This window comes from Salvelinus fontinalis, chromosome 6 (assembly GCF_029448725.1).
Source record: "Salvelinus fontinalis isolate EN_2023a chromosome 6, ASM2944872v1, whole genome shotgun sequence".
NCBI classification, from domain to species: domain Eukaryota; kingdom Metazoa; phylum Chordata; class Actinopteri; order Salmoniformes; family Salmonidae; genus Salvelinus; species Salvelinus fontinalis.
Window position 1 is genome coordinate 52,841,020 of NC_074670.1, and position 23,433 is coordinate 52,864,452.

General features: G+C 45.7%; 1 protein-coding gene across 1 annotated transcript; it reads right to left on the reverse strand.

Moving 5' to 3' along the window:
• Positions 1-15,017: 15,017 nt before the first annotated feature.
• Positions 15,018-23,182, reverse strand: LOC129858092 (E3 ubiquitin-protein ligase RNF38-like). Its single transcript, XM_055927042.1, has 12 exons — positions 22,833-23,182; positions 21,585-22,167; positions 18,861-18,910; positions 18,520-18,731; positions 18,002-18,383; positions 17,724-17,864; positions 17,353-17,541; positions 17,020-17,181; positions 16,756-16,859; positions 16,333-16,536; positions 16,115-16,214; positions 15,018-15,928 (listed from the first exon to the last, which is right to left on the reverse strand). The coding sequence occupies exons 2-12, from the start codon at positions 21,850-21,852 to the stop codon at positions 15,866-15,868; spliced, it is 1,875 nt and encodes a 624-aa protein (XP_055783017.1). The 5' UTR covers positions 21,853-22,167; positions 22,833-23,182; the 3' UTR covers positions 15,018-15,865.
• Between the last annotated feature and the right edge of the window lie 251 nt (positions 23,183-23,433).

The following is a 23,433-nucleotide window of genomic DNA, read 5'->3' on the forward strand; positions in this document are numbered from 1 at the left end:
AATCTCCTATAAACTCACTCAGCTTACTGGCTATTGCATAGACTTGAGTTTATCCTCCCAGTATGTACCTTACGCAATTCGGGATTCTATACTGTAATATTTCAGAATCTGCCTCCATTCCCCAGGTCAAGTTGAGGAGCTTTATAAATTGATATTGTTGGTCTGGAAAAACATGAGGGAAGCCAACATTGTCGAAAGTTATTTAACTTATATAAGTGGTATCCCCTTTATTTTGATGTTGTCATTATGCAATGAATATCTGCTCAGTGCTGATGAGCCCGGTTATAAGGATTGGCTCTACTCTTCATCCTCCTCCTCTTCATTTACACTCGATTACACCGGTGAATCAGCATTTTAACCCAACACACACACATACACACATACAGATTTCGCTTCATCCCCTGTCTACGGTATACCCTTCTGCTCCTCACGGATATCACTGGCAGAACATTCCAAATACCCAGAAAGAGGGTGAGAGTGGTTGGATATAAAGATAAAGCCAATTTGTTCTTCACTCAAATTAGTGAACATGGGCATAAAGGCATACCCGGGTAACAGTTCTAGCTAGGGAGAGACAAAGTTTTTGTAATGATACCCGTAATGTTCCCCTGACGTGTGAGTGTCCAGTTTTCTGTTAGTTGGGAAAGATTCTATGTACATTAGCATAAACCTCCTGAGAACCTATTTAGCATGTTTTGGGGTTAGAGTTAAGAGAACATTGCCTTGTCAAACAGAACTTACACATAACATGGTTGCCATGTTCTCAGAATATAAGATTGAAATGTTCTAGACACATTTCGTTGGCATGTTTTAAGAATATTCCTGTTCCAAGGACGTTTAAAACATAGGACATTCTGCCATGGTCCCCGGGAGGTTTTTGTCTAGTTCTCGGCTTGTTCCTGGGATGTCCAGAAAGACATTGTTAGGACGTCGCCTGATGTAATGTGTTTCATTGCACATCACCCCTTGTTACTATTGACAAGTACTTCAAGGTCCTGATTGGTGAGCCACTCATCCTGTAACGTAGATGCTGAGAGTCGGGAAGCAAGTTCAGGGAGTGTATTTAATAACTAAATGAACATGGACAAAACAAGAAACACGAGCAGTGCACAGACAAGAAACAGAAACAATAATGCCTGGGGAAGGAACCAAAGGTAGTGACAGATATAGAGAAGGTAATCAGGAAGCTGACGAAGTCCAGGTGAGTCTGATGAGGCGCTGGTGCGTGTAACGATGGTGACAGTTGTGCGTAATAACGAGCAGCCTGATGACCTAGAGCGCCGGAGAGGGAGTATACGTGACACATCCATTCAAAGCTCTTTGCCTGTTGGCAAGTTTAAGGACACCCACACACACAAACAGTGCTTTCAACATACAGTGTTTTCAAGTTATATATTTAAGAACATTATGACACGCATGATGACATTGTGTATGTTTATTTATACAATAATTATTATTCAACATGTCCTCACCTGGGATTTGCCTCAGACAAGTCCAAAGGGGGAGGGGTGATCCTCTTCATAAACAACAACCTGTATGCTGCTTGCAGTGTGAAGGAAATCTCTAGCTTTTGCTCACCTGATATATAATACCTCATGGTAAGCTGCAGACCTTTTAATCTACCAAGAGAGTCCTCATCCTTAATTATCACGGCTGTCTACATCCCACCACAAGCCAATACCACTTTGGCACTCAACAAACTGTATGGAGCCATAAACAGACAAGAAACCGCACACCCAGAGGCAGCGTTTCTTGTGGGCGGAGACTTTAACGCAGGGAGACTTAAACCTGTTCTACGTCTTCTACCAACACGTCTCCTGCTCCACAAGGGACGCTACAATTCGAGACTACTTTTATTATACCCACAGAAATGCATACAAGGCCCTCCCTCGCTATCCATTTGGGTAAACTTACCATGACTCTATCCTCCTGCTTCCTGTTTACAAACTAAATCTCAAGCAGGGAGAACCAGTGACTCGCTCAAAACAGAAGTGGTCCGATGAAGCAGGCGAGAGGCTACAAGACTGTTGTGCTAGTGCATATGTTCCGGGATTCACCCAATAACATTGAGGAGTTTACCACATCAGTCACCGGCTTCATCAATAAGTCCATAGACGACGACGTCGTCCACACAGTGACCATACGAATGGATCCAAACCAAAAACCATGGATTACAGGCAGCATCTGTGCTGGGCTAAAGGCGGCTTACCAGGAAGCACATGGACGTGGACGCATACAAGAAACCCCGCTGTGAGATGCCCAGTGATGCCCCCTCACGTTGAGGAAAACAACACAGAATCTTGCATGAAGCCCCTGTTGTTCCAGATGACTGTGTGATCTCGCTCTCTGTGGCCGAAGTGAGTAAAACTTTTAAACAGGTTAACACTGGCAAGGCCGCAAATACCAGGTCCTGTTCTCAGAGCATGTGCAGACCAGCTGGCAAGTGTCTTCAAGGACAATCTCTCCTTGTCCCAGTCTATAATCCCAACAAATTTCAAACTCACCACCATTATCCCTATTGCCAGTAACTCCAAGGTAGCCTGCCTAAATTACTATTGTCCCACAGCACTCACTTCTGTAATTATGAAGTGCTTTGAAAGACTGGTCATGACACAAATCAACACCATCATCCCAGACACCCTGGACCCACTCCAATTCGCATACCGCCCCAATAGATCCACAGATGACGCAATCTCAATTGCACTTCATACTGCTCTCTCCCACCTGAACAAGAGGGGAAATAACTATATGAGAATGCTGTTCATACTACTGCTCAGCATTCAATACCTTAGTCCCCTCCAATCTCATCACAAAGCTCAAGACCCTGGGACTGAAAACCTCCCTCTGCAACTGTATCCTGGACTTCCTGATGGGCTAGCCCCAGGTGGTGAGGGTAGGCAACAACACCTCTGCCGTGCTGACCCTCAACACAGGGACCCCTCACGGGTGTGTGCTTAGTCCCCTCATTCCTGTTTGAGTTTCTGCCTATAGGAAGGTAGAAGCAAAATGGAGTCGTGGTCATATTTGCCGAAAGGAGGGCGGGGGAGGGCCTTGTATACATCGCGGAAGTTAGAGTAACAATGGTCCAGTGTTTTTCCAATGCCAGTGCTACAATCAGTATGCTGATAGAATTTAGGTAGCCTTTTTCTCAAATTAGCTTTTTTTTAAACTCCAGCTACAATAAATGCAGCCTCAGGATGTATGGTTTCCAGTTTGCATAAAGTCCAGTGAAGTTCCTTGAGGGCCGTCGTGGTATCGGCTTGAGGGGAGATATACACGGCTGTGACAATAACCGAAGAGAATTCTCCTGGGAGATAAGGTCGGCATTTGATTGTGAGGAATTCTAGGTCAGGTGAACAGAAGGACTTGAGTTCCTGTATGTTGTTACAATTGCACCAATTGCACCTCCGAAGTCTGACATACCGACGCCACATACACACACATACTTTCACAATCATCATATGCTGTTTTTCATTTTACTCTTATTATTATTTATTCTGATGCCTAGTCACTTTACCTAGCCTTTCTGTACATACCTTGTCCTTCTGCACATTGATCTGGTACTGGTTGTATATAGCTTCGTTCTTGTGTATTTTATTCCTCTTGTGTTACTTGTGTTGTATTTTTCATCATTTATTCTTTTTAACTCTGCATCGTTGGGAAGGGCTCGTGAGCAAGCATTTCTCGGTAAAGTCTACACCCGTTGTATTTTGTGAATGTGACAAATACAATTTGATTTGAACTCACAACCTCTTATATCACGGCATTACGATCTTCCTGCTGTGCAACCGTGTCTGTGTCAATGACTGAATTCACCTGTATTGCTACACTTTGCACTTTGAAGTAAATGTCATGTCTGTTAAAATTACCCTCAAGAAAAACAATTTTATTTATCACAGTGATTAAGGAGTGACATTAAAACAGATAAATATTCCCCACCAACATTAGACAACTATACAGAAAACCCTAAAATAGCTGAAATACACTGCATGACCAAAAGTATGTGGACACCTGCTCGTCGAACATCTCATTCCAGAATCATGGGCATTAATATCGAGTTGGTGTGCCCTTTGCTGCTATAACAATCTCTTCTCTTCTGGGAAGGCTTTCCACAATATGTTGGAACATTGCTGCGGGGACTTGCTTCTATTCAGCCACAAGAGCATTAGAGAGGTCGGGCACTGATGTTGGGCGATTAGGCCTGACTCGTAGTCGGCGTTCCAATTCATCCCAAAGGTATTCGATAGGGTTGAGGTCAGGGCTCTGTGCAGGCAAGTCAAGTTCTTCCAAACCGATCTCGACAAACCATTTCCACATGGACCTTGCTTTGTGCATGGGGGCATTGTCATGCTGAAACAGGAAAGGGCCCAAACTGTTGCCACAAAGTTGGAAGCACAGAATTGTCTAAAATGTCATTATATGCTGTAGCGTTAAGATTTCCTTAAACTGGAACTAAGGGGCCTAACATAAACCATGAAAAACAGTACCAGACAATTATTCCTCCTCCACCAAACTTTACAGTTGGCACTATGCATTGGGGCAGGTAGCGTTCTCCTGGCATCCGCCAAACCCAGATTCGTTCGTCTGACTGCCAGATGGTGAAGCGTGATTAATCACACCAGAGAACGCGTTTCCACTGCTCCAGAGTCCAATGGCGGCAAACTTTACACCCCTCCAGCCGACGCTTGGCATTGCGCATGGTGATCTTAGGCTTGTGTGAGCTACTCGGCCATGCAAATCCTTTTCATTAAGCTCCCGACAAACGTTGCTTCCAGAGGCAGTTCGGAACTCGGTAGTGAGCGTTGCAACCGAGGACTGATGATATTTACGAGTTACACGCTTCAACACTCAGCAGTCCCGTTCTGTGAGCTTGTGAGGCCTACCACTTCGCGGCTGAGCCATTGTTGCTACTAAACCTTTCTAGTTCACAATTACAGCACTTACAGTTGACTGAGGTAGATCTAGCAGGGCAGACATTTTGACGAACTGACTTGTTGAAGGTGGCATCCTATGACGTTGAAAGTCACAGAGCTCTTCAGTAAGGCCATTCTACTGCCAATGTTTGTCTATGGAGATTGCATGGCTGTGTGCTCGATTTTAAACACCTGTCAGCAATGTGTGTGGCTGAAATAGCCAAATCCACTAATTTGAATGGGTGTCCACATGCTTTTGTATATACAGTGTAAGTAAATCCAATCCGTTTTGAAAATAGTGAAATTGACCGATCACTGACACAGACATGGTGGCGTAGCAGCAAGATCAGAATGCCGTGAGTTTAAATCCCAGGTGAAGACATGTTGAGTAGCATTTACTGTATACATTAACATGAACAATGTAATCACGTATGTCTAAGTGTGTCAAATATGTAAGTTGAAAATATTGTATGTTAAAAGCACTGTTAGTGTGTGTGGGAGTCCCTGGCATTGCCAACAGACAAAGAGCTATGAATGGATCAGTGGTTCACTCATCAGGGCTTCTATGGGCTCAGTAACAGTAATACGGGTTGGTGTGTAAAACAAAAATATCAACAACAACTAAAAAGTCTGGCAAGGTCCTAAAAACATCTTTAAGGACGTCCCTGGAACAAGCTGAGAACTAGACAAAAAACACCAGGGGACCATAACAGAATGTCCTCTGTTTTAAACATCATTGGACAATGGAATGCAACGTTCTTGCAACGTTCCCAATGAAACATGTCTAGAACATTATCATCTTAAATGAGCACATGGCAATCATACTCTGGGGGCTGGGGGCGTTCTGTTTGACATCTCTTGGAAACAGTCCTTGTACATCACAGGAACATTCCCATGAAAACGTTAGGTAATGACCTAATGAGACTTAAGGCAATTTTTTCTAAAGTATTGGGAACGTTTGTTGCTAGCTGGATAGGCACTTCATTAGCAGAGAAGGAGAGAAAGGGAGGAAGAAAGAAAGAAAGAAAACTGAGGTTTTTTAATTCCTCGTCAGACTTATGCCCTGGGGTCAACTGAAAAACAGAAAGCGAATCATTCAAAGACAGATAGTTCACCACTCACACATGTGCATGCCACACACAGACAGACAGACCGGCTCACACACACACATTAGTTCTCAGACAATCCATTTCCAGTCATGGGACACTACATCTTGTTAATGAGTTCACTGCAGATGCATTAAATCACTTCATTTGAATAGCAAACAGACAGACAGAGACTGAGAAGTTCACCTGGTATAGAGAGAAGAGAAATGTGTGTGTTTGTCAGGGGCAGATTGCAGGGCTGTATGGCCTTCTGTCACTTTGATCAGTTTACAGTTTCACCGCCTGAACCATGAAAACCCTCTGGCTGAGCAGAGATTCAGCATGACTAAGTGCACAAACACACACACACACACAAACATGCCCCATATGACCATGCAGAGATGAGGTGTAACGTGACGATGGGCCTCATGCTTTTGGCTTCTGCTGCACCTGCTCTCCTGTGTGTGTGTGTGTGTGTGTGTGTGTGTGTGTGTGTGTGTGTGTGTGTGTGTGTGTGTGTGTGTGTGTGTGTGTGTGTGTGTGTGTGTGTGTGTGTGTGTGTGTGTGTGTGTGTGCGTGTGTGCGTGCGTGCGTGCGTGCGTGCGTGCGTGCGTGCGTGCGTGCGTGCGTGCGTGCGTGCGTGCGTGCGTGCGTGCGTGCGTGCGTGCCCTTGTTTGATATTATTCCAGGACAAACACATTCTGCCAAATATCGACCAAATAGCTGGGAGGGTTGGACATGGTTCATGGTGTCCTCACTGTAGCATGTGACTATCAACATATGTACATGTGTGTGTGTGTATGTGTGTTATGTGTACTACAGTGAACAGGGAACGGGAAAACACACGGTACTCAAGTATTGTCCTGTCCCCAATGCATAGCCTCTTGAACTTGTGTACCCTGACAGTAAGTGGAGCAAACTCTTAGCATTGTATTGATGACTATATTAATACAACTACAATTGTATTACAGAAAGACAAACAGCCTCCTTAGCTGGACCTAAACATATTTCCTATCACAGATACTCTGGAGCCTCCAAATATAATATCAATAAATACAATTATTTCCTCATTTTTTTATTGTCCTCAAATCTTTTAGGTAAGCCTACAGCTACAGAGGAAAGGAATAACAGCTTATGATCGAAGCTAGCAAAATGCCCTATCACACACACGTACACAAATACAATTCACATTTTCGCCAACTGTGTCACATGAAATACAGTGATGAAAAGTTGTGATGAATAGCTGTCGCCCAACTGTCTCTACCCTCTGTGGAGGGAGGGGGTGTAGAGGAGGACAGAGGGGTGCAGGGGGGGGGGGGCAAGACGGAAGCAGAGGGGATCATAAAAGGGTGGGATGAGCTAAGAACGCGGCTTCAATACCCTCCCTCAGAAAACACCGGAGGCGAGACATTGCCTGTATGCCAGCTGACCAATCATATCAGTCACTGTCAGAGGAAGTGTCACGAAGCAAAGGGCACAGACAACACAAACACACTGTGAAATAATAACATACACTTCTATACAGTCTTAAACACAGTGTGCAATGAGTACAGATAAGATGCCACAAATAACACACACACAATGCAGAATCCTCACAAAAACGCATATGGTGAATAACAAAAAATACAAATCACAAACCGCACGCACCCACACTCACAAAAACATGAAATGCACACCGATACAAAAGCAGAATAGGATTATGAGAGAGAGTGAGAGAGAAACAAAACCATCCCAGGACCGTTATCATTCTCTAGAAATACAGATTCATCCAGTCATCAGAGGGATTTTACTGCTGTTTTGCACAGAAGTAACAGACTAAAGTGTTGAAACAAGGGTGAGACAAAGCAGTAAAACAAAACAGGAACAAACAAAAGCCTAGCTGGGCCCATTGTGGATCCCAGGGGGAAGCTGGTGCATCATACCTCTGTATTCTTTCTCATTCTGGGGAGGTGGAGGTAGCACAAATATCTCACCCAGCCACTTTGGGTTTGTTCAGGATTCATACCATGCCTGAGAATGGAGACATCTTATCCTGTGGTAAAATTTTCATAATAATGTTATGTGGATACAACCTAAAAAACACAGTCCCCTGCAGGCCCCCACAGTCCCCTATAGTCCCCTACAGTCCCCCACAGTCCCCTATAGTCGCCTACAGGCCCCCACAGTCCCCTACAGGCCCCCACAGTCCCCTACAGTCCCCTGCAGGCCCCCACAGTCCCCTACAGTCCCCTACAGGCCCCTGCAGGCCCCCACAGTCCCCTACAGTCCCCTGCAGGCCCCCACAGTCCCTTACAACCCCCACAGTCCCCTACAGGCCCCCGCAGTCCCCCACAGTCCCCTACAGCCCCCCACAGGCCCCCACAGTCCCCTACAGGCCCCCGCAGGCCAACACAGTCCCCTACAGGCCCCCGCAGGCCACCACAGTCCCCTACAGGCACCATGTGATGTGCTATATATATTTCTTTTACCTTGCTCTCTTCTGCTGCAGACTTCTCCCAACTTTCCTTCTCCCGTAAGCCCCTGTGCTTCTCCTTTCTTGCTCCCTGCTTGCTCCCTCTACAAACACACACACACACATACTCACCTCGTGTCCTGGGGGTAACAGTGATGGCTTGTGACAGCTCAGAACATGGACAGCAGTCACAGAGCATCCAGTGGGGGAAATCCCCCTGAAAGAAATATTGCACATACACCCAAACACACAGTGAGATACACACACACTCACTGTGACACTAACTCACACACTCGTCCTACACTCCTCACTCTGGGAGATGAACACACAGCTAAGACAGGCAGGGAATGAAGCACCATAGACCATGAAGCACCATAGACCTGCCCCACTGACGGATGTACTGTTAACTCTGAAACTGGTGTGTGTGTGTGTGTGTGTGTGTGTGTGTGTGTGTGTGTGTGTGTGTGTGTGTGTGTGTGTGTGTGTGTGTGTGTGTGTGTGTGTGTGTGTGTGTGTGTGTGTGTGTGTGTGTGTGCGTGCGTGCGTGCGTGCGTGCGTGCGTGCGTGCGTGCGTGCGTGCGTGCTTGTTTGTTTGTTTGTTTGTTTGTTTGTTTGTTTGTTTGTTTGTTTGCTTGAGTGTGTTTTTCTGCCTCTGTCTGCAGTGCCCCAGGTTGATAGGGTACAGGGAATCTCCATCCTGCCTCTTTAGAAAGTAGAGGAAACGCCAAGCTCTGCCCGATTTACTTACAAGCATGCGTGCACGCAAACACATAAAATGTTATTGGTCACATACACATGTTTAGCAGATGTTATTGTGAGTGTAGCGAAATGCTTGTGCTTCTAGTTCCGACAGTGCAGCAGTATCTAACAAGTAATATCTAACAATTCCATAACAAGTCCCTAATACACACACATCTAAGTAAAGAAATGGAATAAGAATATGTAAATATATGGATGAGCAATTTCAGAGCGACATAGGCTAAGATGCAATAGATAGTATAGAATACAGTATATACATATGAGAAGAGTAATGCAAGATATGTAAACATTATTAAAGTGACATTATTAAAGTGACTAGTGTTCCATTTATTAAAGTGGCCAATGATTTCAAGTCTGTGTCTAGGCAGCAGCCTCTCTGTGCTAGTGATGGCTATTTAACAGTCTGATGGCCTTGAGATAGAAGCTGTTTTTCAGTCTTTTGGTCCCAGTTATGATGCAGCTTTACTGACCTCGCCTTCTGGATGATAGCGGGGTGAACAGGCAGTGGCTCGGGTGGTTGTTGTCCGTCCTTGTTGATTTTTTTGGCCTTCCTGTGAAGGCTCTCACTCACACACACACACACACACACACACACACACACACACACACACACACACACACACACACACACACACACACACACACACACACACACACACACACACACACACACACACACGAAGGCAGTAGGATGCATAAAGGAGAAGAATAAAACCGAAGAAGGGAGACGGAATGAGAAGGATGGAGAGAGTTGAATGGAGAGAGTTAAATGGAGAGAGTTGAATGGAGAGAGTTGAATGGAGAGAGGTAAGAGGGATAGAGAGAGAGAGGAGGAACACATCCGTTTGTCTAGCGTGACATGAACCATGAGTCATAGTCCCACTCAGTGACATGCCATCCTCAGTGCCCCTCTAACAGTGCCAGAGGGTCTGCCCTAAAGGATACTATGACATCATACCACGTGCATCACGCCCATAAATCTAGCATGACATCATCAGTGACAGTATTTACTTTTAATCAACATTTAGATTCTTTGGGAAAGACGGCGGCACACGCGCACAAGCATGAACACATACGCATGAACACATACGCATGAACACATACGCATGAACACATACGCATGAACACATACGCATGAACACATACGCATGAACACATACGCATGAACACATACGCATGAACACATACGCATGAACACATACGCATGCACACATACGCATGAACACATACGCATGCACACATACGCATGAACACATACGCATGAACACATACGCATGAACACATACGCATGCACACATACGCATGAACACATACGCATGAACACATACGCATGAACACATACGCATGCACACATACGCATGAACACATACGCATGCACACATACGCATGAACACATACGCATGCACACATACACATGAACACATACGCATGAACACATACGCATGAACACATACGCATGCACACATACGCATGAACACATACGCATGCACACATACACATGAACACATACGCATGAACACATACGCATGAACACATACGCATGCACACATACGCATGCACACATACGCATGAACACATACGCATGAACACATACGCATGAACACATACGCATGCACACATACGCATGCACACATGCGCATGAACACATATGCATGAACACATACGCATGAACACATACGCATGCACACATACGCATTAACACATACGCATGCACACATACGCATGAACACATACGCATGAACACATACGCATTAACACATACGCATGCACACCAGTGGAGGCTGCAGAGGGGAGGACGGCTCATAATAATGGCTAAAATGGAGTGTATTGGCTGGAATGGAGTAAATGGAATGGGATCAAGCACATGAAAACCCCAAAAAATGTATTTGATTCTCCATTCCGGTCATTATTATTAGCTGTCCTCCCCTCAGCAGCCTCCACTGATGCACACACACACACTCATTCACTCCTATATTTACACCCACAACCAAATCTAGAACATGACATAGACAGAACGACAGGAAAAGTGTTTGTGTGAGGGACTAACCGAGGAATCCGAGGTCGTTCCGTTCATGTGTCTTCAGATAAGCACAACTCTGCTGCTCCCTTCCCCCCCTACAGCCAATGATGGTATGCCACCAATCAGGAAACAGCTAGAGGACATACAGCAAATCAGTGAACAGCTTGAGGAGAGCCAACCAACCAAAATCTTATGAGTAGGATCGGTAATTGGAAGCTGCATGTTGCATGTTAGTGTTGATTTCTCTATGTGTAACACAGAGATAATGTATCTGTGATAATGCTGCGACAGGGCAGTAGTTTGAAGGACAAAGTGACAAAGTTTGAAGGTCTGGTCTTTTTGCACAGTTATTCATGTCTGTGTCTGTCAATGTGTTTATCTGCGTCTGAGTAACAGAGAGAGAGTGCTTCTGTCCCCAACCAAGGAGGGCCTACAGCAGCACCTAGATCTTCTGCATAGATTCTGTCAGACCTGGGCCCTGACAGTAAATCTCAGTAAGGCAAGAATAATGGTGTTCCAAAAAAACGTCCAGCTGCCAGGACCACAAATACAAATTCCATCCAGACACCGTTGCCCTAGAGCACACAAAAAACTGTACATACCTCGGCCTAAACATCAGCGCCACAGATAACTTCCACAAAGCTGTGAACGATCGGAGAGACAAGGCAAGAAGGGCTTTCTATGCCATCAAAAGGAACATAAAATTCAACATACCAATTAGGATCTGGCTAAAAATATTTCAATCAGTTCTAGAACCCATTGTCCTTTATGGTTATGTGAGGTCTGGGGTCCGCTCACCAACCAAGAGTTCACAAAACGGGACAAACACCAAATTGAGACTCTGCATGCATAATTCTGCTAAAAATATCCTCCCTTTACAATGTAAAACACCAAATAATGCATACAGAAGAAAATTAGATAATTACTTGACACATTGGAAAGAATTTTAAAAAACAAAGAAAACTAGAATGCTATTGACCCTAAACAGAGAGTACACAGGGGCAGAATACCTGACCACTGTGACTGACCCAAAATTAAGGAACGCTTTGACTATGTACAGACTCAGTGAGCATAGCCTTGCGATTGAGAAAGGCCGCCATAGACAGAACTGGCTCTCAAGAGAAGACAGGCTATGTGCACACTGCCCACAAAAGGGGGTGGAAACTAAGCTGAACTTCTAACCTCCTGCCAAATGTATGACCATATTAGAGACACCTATTTCCCTCAGATTACACAGACCCACAAAGAATATTAAAACAAATCCAATTTTGATAAACTCCCATATGTATTTGGGTGAAATACCACAGTGTGCCATCACAGCAGCAAGATTTGTGATCTGTTGCCACAAGAAAAGGGCAACCAGTGAAGAACAAACACCATCGTAAATACAACCCATATTTACATTTATTTTCCCTTTTGTACTTTAACATTCTGCACATAATTGCAACACTGTATATAGACATAACATGACATTTGAAATGTCTTTATTCTTTTGGAACTTTTGTGAGTGTAATGTTTACTGTTCAATTTTTATTGTTTATTTCACTTTTGTTTATCTATTTCACTTGCTTTGGCAATGTAAACATATGTTTCCCATGCCTATAAAGCTGCCTTAAATTCAAAATGAATTGAGAGACACAGAGATCTAAGCGCGGAGAGTGACACACAGAGAATGTGAAACAGTGCTCAGTGAATTCATTCAGCTTTAACTGGAGAGACAGCTTAGGCAGAAATCCCAAATCTCTTCCATTTCATTACTCTGCGAGGGGTGGAGGATGGTTTGGACGGGAGGATGTAGGGATGGGCAGTGGTCACAGCGGAGGAAGGAGGGAATGGAAGGGTATTTAGGGTGAAGGACATGGGAAGAGTTTCCTCTCCTCTGCTTATTGTTCTGAGTCATCAAAGTGGGGCCAAAAGGCCTCCGATTCAATTAAACATGAACTCAGATTCGCTCTCCTTTTGCCTCTCTTGCTGTCACACACACTCTCTCTCCCTTTGCTGTTTTGTAAAAAACTGTTTCTTATACCCTTGTATAATTGGTGAAAGTTAATGAAAGATAGTTGCTAAAATGCTAATTAATCTTTAGACCTGCTCCTGCTCAGAGCTGAGTTGCATTTCTCCGTTTTTTAGAAATAAACCTGCAGTTACGATTGACTATTTTTCTCTCCATCCTCTACCCCTCTTTTACCTACCACTCCCTCCCTCTCTCTTTCTGCACATCCCACGACACACACAAGTCAAATGCAACTGTCTCCTGTGTCCAGTGTGTATGTGTTCAGATCCGTCTGCATCTGGCGTACCAGATGACTCCTGACAGTGTCTGTGACAGACAGAGGTGTGGATCAGTGTCAGGGTGTCTCAGAGGAAGGCTTCTGTTCCACAACAGGCCCAACGCACCAGTGTGGCGTGAAGGGACAATATGCCAAACGGATCTCATTCACTCTCCATGCATCAGACTACTTAGAGCCAGGGCATTCAGCTTGGAATAATAACCTCTCTCTTTAGCTGGTGAGTGATCATGAATCATCAAAGAAAGGATAGTAAAACAAAATGAGAGGAAACAAGGGTAGAGTAAGGGAAATGACCGAATGACCGAAAGAGGGAGAATAGAGAGAGTGGAAGAGAATAAAATGAAAGAGTATACGAAGTCAAATGTGTGAGTAATCCTGTATGGTTACATTACACAGGTCAGAGGGCACATTGCCTGGAGACAGCCTGGTGAAAGGCTCACCATGAACAGACAACTCCCTCCATGTGATGTAGTTAACAGCCGTGCACTAGGCAACTAACAGGCCAGACGTACGGCTATGTCGATGCTCCATATGGGGTCACAGAGCAGACTAGCGTAAGTGGGTCACCGGCCAGGGTAAACACAAGTTAATGTGTTGATCATTGCATATCTCATAGGCCAGACTGTGGAAAAATGTGTTGGTTAAAGTGTTAAACACATATCCTGCCTTGTAGAACCTGTTCATTCTTGTCTTTTGGGACTCATTTAGTCCTCGTGTGGCTCAGTTGGTAGAGCATGGCGCTTGCAACGCCAGGGTTGTGGGTTCATTCCCCACGGGGGGACCAGGATGAATATGTATGAACTTTCCAATTTGTAAGTCGCTCTGGATAAGAGTGTCTGCTAAATGACTTAAAATGTAAATGTAAATTTTTTTATTATTTTGATCTAGTGCCTAGTCCTTAACCAAACCCTAATCTCTACCCTTAAACAATCTGATAGAACTGGATGGTTGTGTCATCTGATTATTATAGCCTGCGTTTACACAGGGAGCCCAATTGTAATATTTTTTCCCAAATGGCAAAAGAACACATCGGGTTGGTCAAAAGACCAATAATTGGGCAAAAGATCAGAATTGGTCTCTATGTGTAAAACGCATCCGTCTGGCTTCCATCTGTACCCAGGACTAAACCTTATGAGGATATAAAGGAGAGGAAGCCTCTTTGAAACACTGAGACCCATTCCTCCCTCTCTAAAATAAATCACCATGCCTTAGAAAGAACTGTGACACCACCCCATGGCAGTTTGCAGTTATTACAGTTTAAGGTGCAAATAAACAAAGCTAGCCACCAATTGAGACGAAACACACCGGAAAGACTAACGGCTGAAAGCAGCAGGTGGCTGCAGTGTGCTGGCGATCACCTGCTGGGTGTTAACAAACACATGTAGAAGCGACAGGAAATTGATGGATCATGTTCTGTGGAGAGGTGATAGGATTGCCTGAGGTCGGGCGTCCTATACTCTGGTGTGTTTCCTCGACATGAAACAGACAGCAGACAGATCAGTGTATAATGTCTTTTATTAACGAACCACCACCTAAAGTCTAACACATCCAGAACACAAATCAATTGAGCACAATCAAACCTAACTGCACCACAGCTCATAATACAAAAAAAAAAATTACCTGTACAAAATGTGATTTTTAAAAAGTTAATATCAAGCCTTTTATTTGGTATACAGATATTCATATATTTATACAGTATATATATATATATATATATGTGCCACTGCAGTCAGACAAACTGATCATATTTAATAAGGAACAAAAATAAAGAGAAATAGAAGAGAAACTTCAGAGGAATACGGTGAAGAGCGTTGTCGTGGTAACAATGAGCAACAGGAATGACGAGGTAAACAGCCAGGCAGAGAAACTAAACAAAAACAAACAGAAACTAGTTCTACAGAGAGGCAGCGCAGTGGCATGGACCTTCACGTGTCAACTACATGGAGAGGGCCGTGTGGACACCCAAGTCGAAGCACACACACGATCAGAGACACTAAAATACAGTATCATACACACACACACACTCAAAGCTTGTACATACCAACGCCAGGAATCATACAGATAGACACGTTCCTGCGCACACACACACTCAAAGCCAGGAATCATACAGATAGACACGTTCCTGCGCACACACACACACACTCAAAGCCAGGAATCATACAGAGACACGTTCCTGCGCACACACACCAGCTGAAGGACATTCAGAGCTAGAGAGATGCAAATGGGTGTGTGCTGGACCAGTGGGAATGGAGTTAGAGTATAAAGAGAGGACAGAAGGGCAAGAGCGCTAAAGGAGAGATGGAGGGCAGTGCTACAGCTGTCAGCGTGGTTGTCCCCCCTGCTGGTCACTCCGAGTCTCGCTGGACCTCGGAGGCATCAGCCCTACAGATGGGACACGTCCTGTTAGCCTGGAGACAACCAGAGGGAGGGAGAGTGACAATGTCAGTTAACCTGCAGGGATGACTTGATCATTACAGGGAAACAACTCCAGATATGAGGGAACTAAGAATTAAGACGTTTCACGGCATCTAGGACAGTACGTTTGCCAACTAGTCGATCCTGAATTGTGAAATACTGGAGCGAGAGAAACTCACCCTGAGCCACTTGTCCACACACTTTCCATGGAACTCATGACTGCAGGGTAGAACCCGCAGCAGCTGACGAGACTCAAAGTCACTCATACACACCACACACCTGCAAATCAACAGTACAATGTTATTACAACAGAAACGCCAACACCAACTGTATGATCCGATTGATAAATGCGAAGGTTAATATCCTCATATTCAGTTCTGATAGGGGAAGTACTCACAGCGTCTGTTCTGATTGGTGGTTGTTGGGGTTGAACCTATAGGAAGGCAGCTGTTCAATGTCTCCCTTGGTCAGTCCTCTGAGTTTGGCCTCTCCCAGACGCTCAGCCAGGTTGAGAAGGGCCTCATAGTTCTCCACCTCTCCGTCATCTACATCTAGCTCCAGGCTGATGGCAGGGCCTGTTGGCTGGACTGGCAGCATGGAGCTGACAGAGGGAGAGAAACACACTTACCTACAGACACTGTGTGCACAGCGCGTTAGAACTGAGAGTGGCAGATACATGCTGTACATGAAAGCTCAGCAGTATTTACACAAATATGCTGTGCCACAAGAGTAGGTTTCTTCCACACAATATGGCCGCTTCTCCAGATTCTCTAAACTACAACTCCCATGATGTCGAGCTAGAAGCGGATGGTGGACTTACAGGAAGTAAGGCAGGAAACTGGGGTGGTAAGGCGAGGGTGGCAGTGGCTGCTGGGAGCGGTAGCGTCGTCCTGGGATACGTCGTGGTATGAAGCTGGGATACGACTGAGAGAAGAGATGTGGCATCATCAACGTCCCTGGCAATACCAGATTTTAAAATAAAGCCGACACAGGCTTTTAAAATGGCTTAAAAGACAACGATGCAACCATCACCCTGATGTGTGATAAAGGTGGTTTGAGGAGAATGGCAGAGAGAGACACTCACCACTCCAAAGAACTCCTGTGGCAGTGGATCATGGGAAAGGAAGTGGAGCTGTGTGGAGTGGGGGGGCAGGCCGGGGTGGGCTGCGGGGGGGTAGTGGAGACCCGCCCCTAAGGACAGGTGTTCCCCCAACAGCTCCACGTCATTCTCTATCCTCTGTAACGGCTAGGAGGGAGAGAGAGAGAGAGAGAAAGAGAGAGATAGGGGGGGGTGGGTTGATTACATGAGAGCAAGTGGAGCTACCCAAATAGTTAAATGATTACCTGCAACTTCAATTACTAACTGAAATACTGCTTTAAGTCGCTAAAGGAGGTTCAAATTGCTAATGCCACTCACCGATCTGGCCTGCTGTGTGGGGTAGGGTCCAAACTGTCCAGGCTGGGGGAGGTGAGGGGGATGGTGGGGGAGGTGAGGGGGGTGGTGGGACAGGTGGGGAGGGGGCAGGAGAAAGGTGGGGTCACTGGACAGCAGGGAGGGGAATGGGTAGGGCATGGGCAGGTGCTGCACAGAGCATGTCTGCAGAACCTGAGACCAAGAGGGAGCCATTTAAAATACATTATTCTATTACAATATAGATGAGAGATAATGTAGCGTTATGTACACATGAACATACATGCTGATGGAAAACAGGGAGGGAATTAGACCCATATGAAGTAGGCATACCGTGCGTACTATATCAGACAAACAGACAGGGTAGTTGAACTCACCGATGGAGGAACACTGCAGACAGGGTAGTGTTGTCCACTGAAGACCACCGAGCATGCTGGGAGCTGCGGGGGGGCAGAGCGGGGTGACAGGCCAGGGGGTGCGCCAGGGGGAGAGAGCGGGTACGACACCTGAGAAGAACCCTGGGAGCAGAAGTCAAAAGGTCAGAATTCAAACCACCACGTTACCCGAACGCCCACATAGAAGGATAAAGATGCCTCGAATCAAATGTTTGATTGACAACTATACAAACAAAATGGCTTCTTGTTTCCCCACTGACCTGGTCATGAAGGTCCAGCACCACACTGCTCTGCTGCTGAGGGGGGTGCTGGGGGTGGGCGGCAGGGTGCATCAGCCTGGGGGACAGGTTAGGAGGGTGGTGGAGGGGGCGTGGGGATAGGTTGGGGGGGTGGTAGGGGCGCTCCTCTGGCCCCCGGGGAGGTTGCTGGTTGTAGGGGTAACTCTGAGGAGGGACGGGGTGGCGGTAGTTCTCATCCTGAGGCCCTGCTGAGAGGCCGTGGTGAGGGTGAGAATGATGATGGTGCGGGTGCGGGTTGTGGTGATGGTGGTGGTAGTGGTGATGATGATGTTGGGGGTGAGAGTTGTGATGAGGGTGGGAGGTGAGACGGTCACGGCGGCCACGCTGGCGTCTCATTGGAGGACTGGGGAAAGAGGACGCTTGAGATTATTACATCATCATTTATACCAAACGTCCTCATCCTATCACAACAGATAATGCCCCAAGGAAAAATGACTACACACTGATGTGGACTCATTGTAACATTGACACACGCATACCTGCGGCGGTTGCGAACAGGAGTGTGGCATCGCTCTGGCAGGTAGTGGGGGTGTGGCCTGCGACTGGGTGGGGTTGTGGCCCAGGTAGTGGGGGTGTGGGGTAGCTCCCAGGGACGAATGGGAGAGGATGGGGTGGAGGGAGGGGCAGAGCTCAGATCTAACATAGACTGCTGGGAAAGACGCTGTCGCTTGGGGCTAGGACTGTCCTCCATCTATAGATGAGACAGAGAGAGAGACAGCCACAGAAAGAGATAAGGGAGTAGAAAGACAGCATGGTGTTAAATAAGGCTATAGCATTCCTACTGCTGTGTGGGACAATAGGGAGAGGTTAATATACTCACCTTGTCCCGCTCATCACTGCAGATGTTATCAGGGTGGAAGTGCAGGACACCTACAGGCCACAGAGAATAACAGGAGGGTCAAACCAGGCTATAGGCCACACAAAACCTCAAAGCTCAGACTTGGGCGGGCCTGGCTAACAGGTACACACCAGTACTCATGCTCCTTTAAACCCTGTCTACAATTACCATCTGTAGAGAAAGTAGCGGCCCAAATTGTGTCTACAAATATGCACGTATTATAGCTGGATAAAGTCTGCTCAGTCTAGGGCAGGGTTTCTCCAAACTCATGTTTTTTCCCTGGCACTACACAGGTGCTTCAAATCTACATGTTTTGATCATTTGAATCAGCTGCGTAGTGATAGGGCAAAAACCAAAAAGTGCACCCCTCGGGGACCCGAGGATGAGTATGGGAAACTGGTGTAGGGCTTTGAATTGCCGGGTTCAGTCAGACAGTGTCTGCCACTGACAAGAGGGAGAACCACTCTAAGATGTAACAATAATCTCGCTGTTCTCTGATCTCAAATATAAAAACGACCCCCTCTGCTGCCTCAACCTTACACAGACACAAGCACCTCCAATCTCCAACAGGCAGAGATGCCCTTGAACTGTGCGGATGGAGTTTGCTTTAAAACAGTCCTCTGAAAACACCTCCCTCCCCAGCCTCCCATCTCCAAACTAGCCCCCTCCCTCCCTCCCTCAGTCGCTTCAGAAACAACAGATCTGAGAGCAATCCCATCGCTCCTCTCTGCTGCTCTGTGAAGTCAGGGGAGAGTGACAGCTCAAAGACGCCCCGCCAGCAGAACAGAACAGAGCAGCCAGGCGACTGGCGCTCAGCTCCGACAGGGAGGGACAGAGATCCAGACATTGGGCTGGGTGCGGATTGCCAGGTTATAAGGCGTAGTCCTAGTATCTGGGCCTCAGTACAGAAAAGGCATCTATTTGAGCCAGCAGCTGCATACAACCCTGGTTCCAGGATTGAGCCACTAGTCTAAGCTGCTCTTCCACGAGCCCAAAACACACAGTTTATCTGTTTGAGCTCAGAGAAGGAGAGAAACCGTGGCAAAATGCACAGACATATTTTCAACACCTCCAAATCCAGTCCTAACACATTCCCCTGAAAGTGATGTTCAGAGGCGTGACATGCTGAGAGCTCTGCTCACAGAGCACACAGACCGTAAATCACACACAGGGTATTCAAGTAGAGGCATCTGCAGCTGCTTAGAGCAGGGAGTGTGTGTGCCGCACAAGCATGTTCAAAAGTGTGCAAGTGTTATTTTAGGTCTGGATGGCAAACGTGCTATTACAAAAGCTCTCCATTAAAAGCTTGCATTCATAGGCCTTTCTGCCTCTAGGGAATCCACTCTTATAATGGTAACCCGTTTCTTCAGAGGTTAGTGGAAGCCACGAAAGACTACTGGGTAAACACAGACTGACGTCACTGTTGAAAGCATGACTGACAGAGTAACCATCACTGTTTGAACATGCCATTATGGCTCACATGGGAAACTCTTCCGTGTGTGTTCCATCCCACCATAGGGGGCAGTATTCTCATAGCTCATTGACGTCTACCGCCTCAGTGGTTGGCGATATCCAGATGTTCATGCAGTCATACCATTTCTGTACCACACCAGTGTATACAGTATTACCGAATGTGCACACAAGGGGAGCCATTTAAGAATAAAAATGAAATGCAAATGCAGGCACAAAAGAATTTAGGCAACAGGGATGTTGATCCAGGAGGTGGTTGAATGTCTCTGCTGTAACCAAGAAGCTTGCTCTTGACATCTAGCCACTTCGCTAGCAAACTAAATGCATAGCTGGAACCCTGAGCTGGATATCATTTGACATCTTAGATTTCTTATATAATTATACTGAAAATATAAAAACGCAACAAGCAACAATTTCAAAGATTTTGCTGAGTTAAGAGTTCATAAGGAAATCAGTCAATTGAAATATATTCATTAGGCCCTAATCTATGGATTTCACATGACTGGGCAGGGGAGCAGCCATGAGTGGGCCTGGGAGGACATAGGCCCACCCACTTGGCAGCCAGGCCCACCCACTGGGGGTAAAACATGGGACCAACACTTTACATTGAACAAAAATATAAACGCAAAGCTGTATTATGAAATACCCTGGTATACAGTATATCGCCCAAGCCTACTGCCTCAGATGTATATTACTACAACATAGAAATTATGTAGCACAAAACATGAGTATTTTCTTTTCCGGAAAACAATTTAGGTTATCAAGTCATAACATATATTCTGCACACCTCCATATGCTAATTTACCCTGTCCACAACTGTCCTGTTCAGCTCCCTCACTCACTCCCCATTTGTTCAAAGATCCCTTAAATGCTCTGAGAAGGTGGCATGAGCAATCTTTCAATAACTGAAATGTGTTCATGTTGTTTGGAAATCTAAGCAATTTATAGGTCAGGCAGACTGGATGGACGGGCCATTCACATAAGCAGTGAGGAAACTACTAACTGAGTCAAAGCCCATTCCTTGCATAGCCACCTGACTACAGACAACACTGGAGGTTCAAATCTGGTTGTTGGCATCTTATCTTTTTAGACAAACAGCTAGAACTTAACACTGACGAGGAAGACTGCACTGTTTACATGTCAAGCCTGGCACATGCTAAATCATGTAGGTATACTAATCTATGCACGGGGTGTGATGCATCTAGACTCGTATGGAAAGGGAGCCTTGAAGCTTACCGGTGCCGGGGTGTCTGTGTGCTCCGTGGGAAGGGTGGCGTTGCGCCCCACCGGACAGGTAGTTCCCCTGGGTGTGCTGGTTCTCCGAATAGCTACCGCGCGCTCCGTGCGGAACCCAGCCGGGGTTGTTCTGTTGAGGGTAATTCACCCCGATCCCTCCGCTGGCATTCATCATGTTCCCATTGTTGATTGTGTTATTGCCGTTTCCACCACCGTTCATGCCATAATGAAAGAAGCCTGAACGTGACCGAGTCCTCGGCGGATCCATGGCTGAAGGAGGCGGTGGTAGGTGGGCGTAATGGAGGTATATCTGGGAGAGATGGTTTGCCGTAGCCTCCCTCTCGCCTGGCCGCCACTCCTTGCTATGTTCGTAATCGGCCTGTTCTAGAGAGGATCTTCCTTCGCATGAACAGCTTGGTTTGGGGCGTAGGTAAAACGGAAAGCGGCGGGTGTACGAGTAGTCCTCTCTCTACTGTCGTTCGTACACCATCAGCAGCGATGGTTATTTCCTGTCAGCTCTCCCCTCTGCCTGTGTTGCGCGTCACTGTCAGTCAACACTCCAAAAACAGCTTTATTTGTATCCCTAGAGGTCGATTTGGTATGTTAGTTTGTTCTGTCATTGCAATACACCGTATGCAATCGAAACAAAACAAACAATACAGATAGGTACATTATAACAAAAAGCTTTAGTGAATGTATCTGGGCTGTACCCCTTCGGGTTTCTTTCTATTGTCTCATCAGCTATGAAGCTTGGCGACTAACGTTACTGGCTTTCTACTTTTCCTGGTGAAATGGCACGCAAACTAGCCAGAGTTCACATTCAGTTAGCTAGTTAGAGTATTTGCTAGTTTGATCATGTTAACACACAGCTGGCTGTGTAATAATATTAACTGTCGCTAGCTAGCCAACTAACTTAGCTTGCTGCTGTTTAGCATATTATAGCTAGCTGGGTCGCGGACTAGCTTACGTAAGCTAACAAAACCACGGTTCAGAAGTGCTAAGTTCCTACATAAAACCTTCCTGTAATATTTCTCACATTATACACTTGGTAACCCACCACTGATTCTACATTAATAACTACGCTTTGTTACTACTAACATTTTAACTCAACCCGTCGTTGTTAACGAGTTTATTGCTAACATGAAAGCTATCTTAGCTAGCAGGAGGAAAACCATTTCCCTGCCGACATTACCAAGCCTTACAGAGCGCTAGCAAGAATGTCTGCTCATTGGCATGCATGCTGCTAACCTTTTTAGACGATGTTGTTGGTTGATCCGAGATAGGCGCGGTCGAATGCCTTGCCTGATCTTCAAATAATGCTGGTCTTCATACGATTTAAATCCCCACCACGAAATGTACATTCACGGCTGAAGCTAGTGGTGTTTTCTCTGTAGATGTCAGTGGGGAGCGTAAATAGAGATCAATCATTGGGATTTTCAGATCTCTGGTCAGACCGATCTAATCGAGTACATAAATCTCTGACGACACATTTGTTACATTGTGCAAAAATCCTCAAAGACATACCACAACTAGAATATATTTATTAGTGCATATGTTTTATTTAAAACCAGTGGTGTCTTTTTCAGGCCATATTGTTGATTACCCCTTTAACAAAAGATCACTGCATTGATTCGCTTTGTCTGGTAAACGACGGGGAAGAATCAACCTAATTAATAATTCAGTAGTCTTGTTTCAGTACTAAGGAATTTGGTTTGGTATCAGCGGCGGATTGGCCATCTGACAATTCTGGCAAATGCCAAATAGGCAATAATTTGTGGAATTTCTTTCCTTCTTAATGCGTTTGAGCCAATCAGTTGTGTTGTGACAATGTAGTGGCAAAAGACCATAT

Bases quoted from the DNA above. Each gene is read 5' to 3' on its own strand.
- LOC129858092 (XM_055927042.1), bottom strand. From the start codon at position 21,852: ATGGATCCGCCGAGGACTCGGTCACGTTCAGGCTTCTTTCATTATGGC. The intron at 17,542-17,723 runs GTGAGTTCAACT...TCTTGGTCTCAG, and splicing joins TCTGCAGTGTTCCTCCATCG to GTTCTGCAGACATGCTCTGT. The intron at 16,537-16,755 runs GTAAGTCCACCA...TCCCTCTGTCAG, and splicing joins AGTTTCCTGCCTTACTTCCT to CTCCATGCTGCCAGTCCAGC.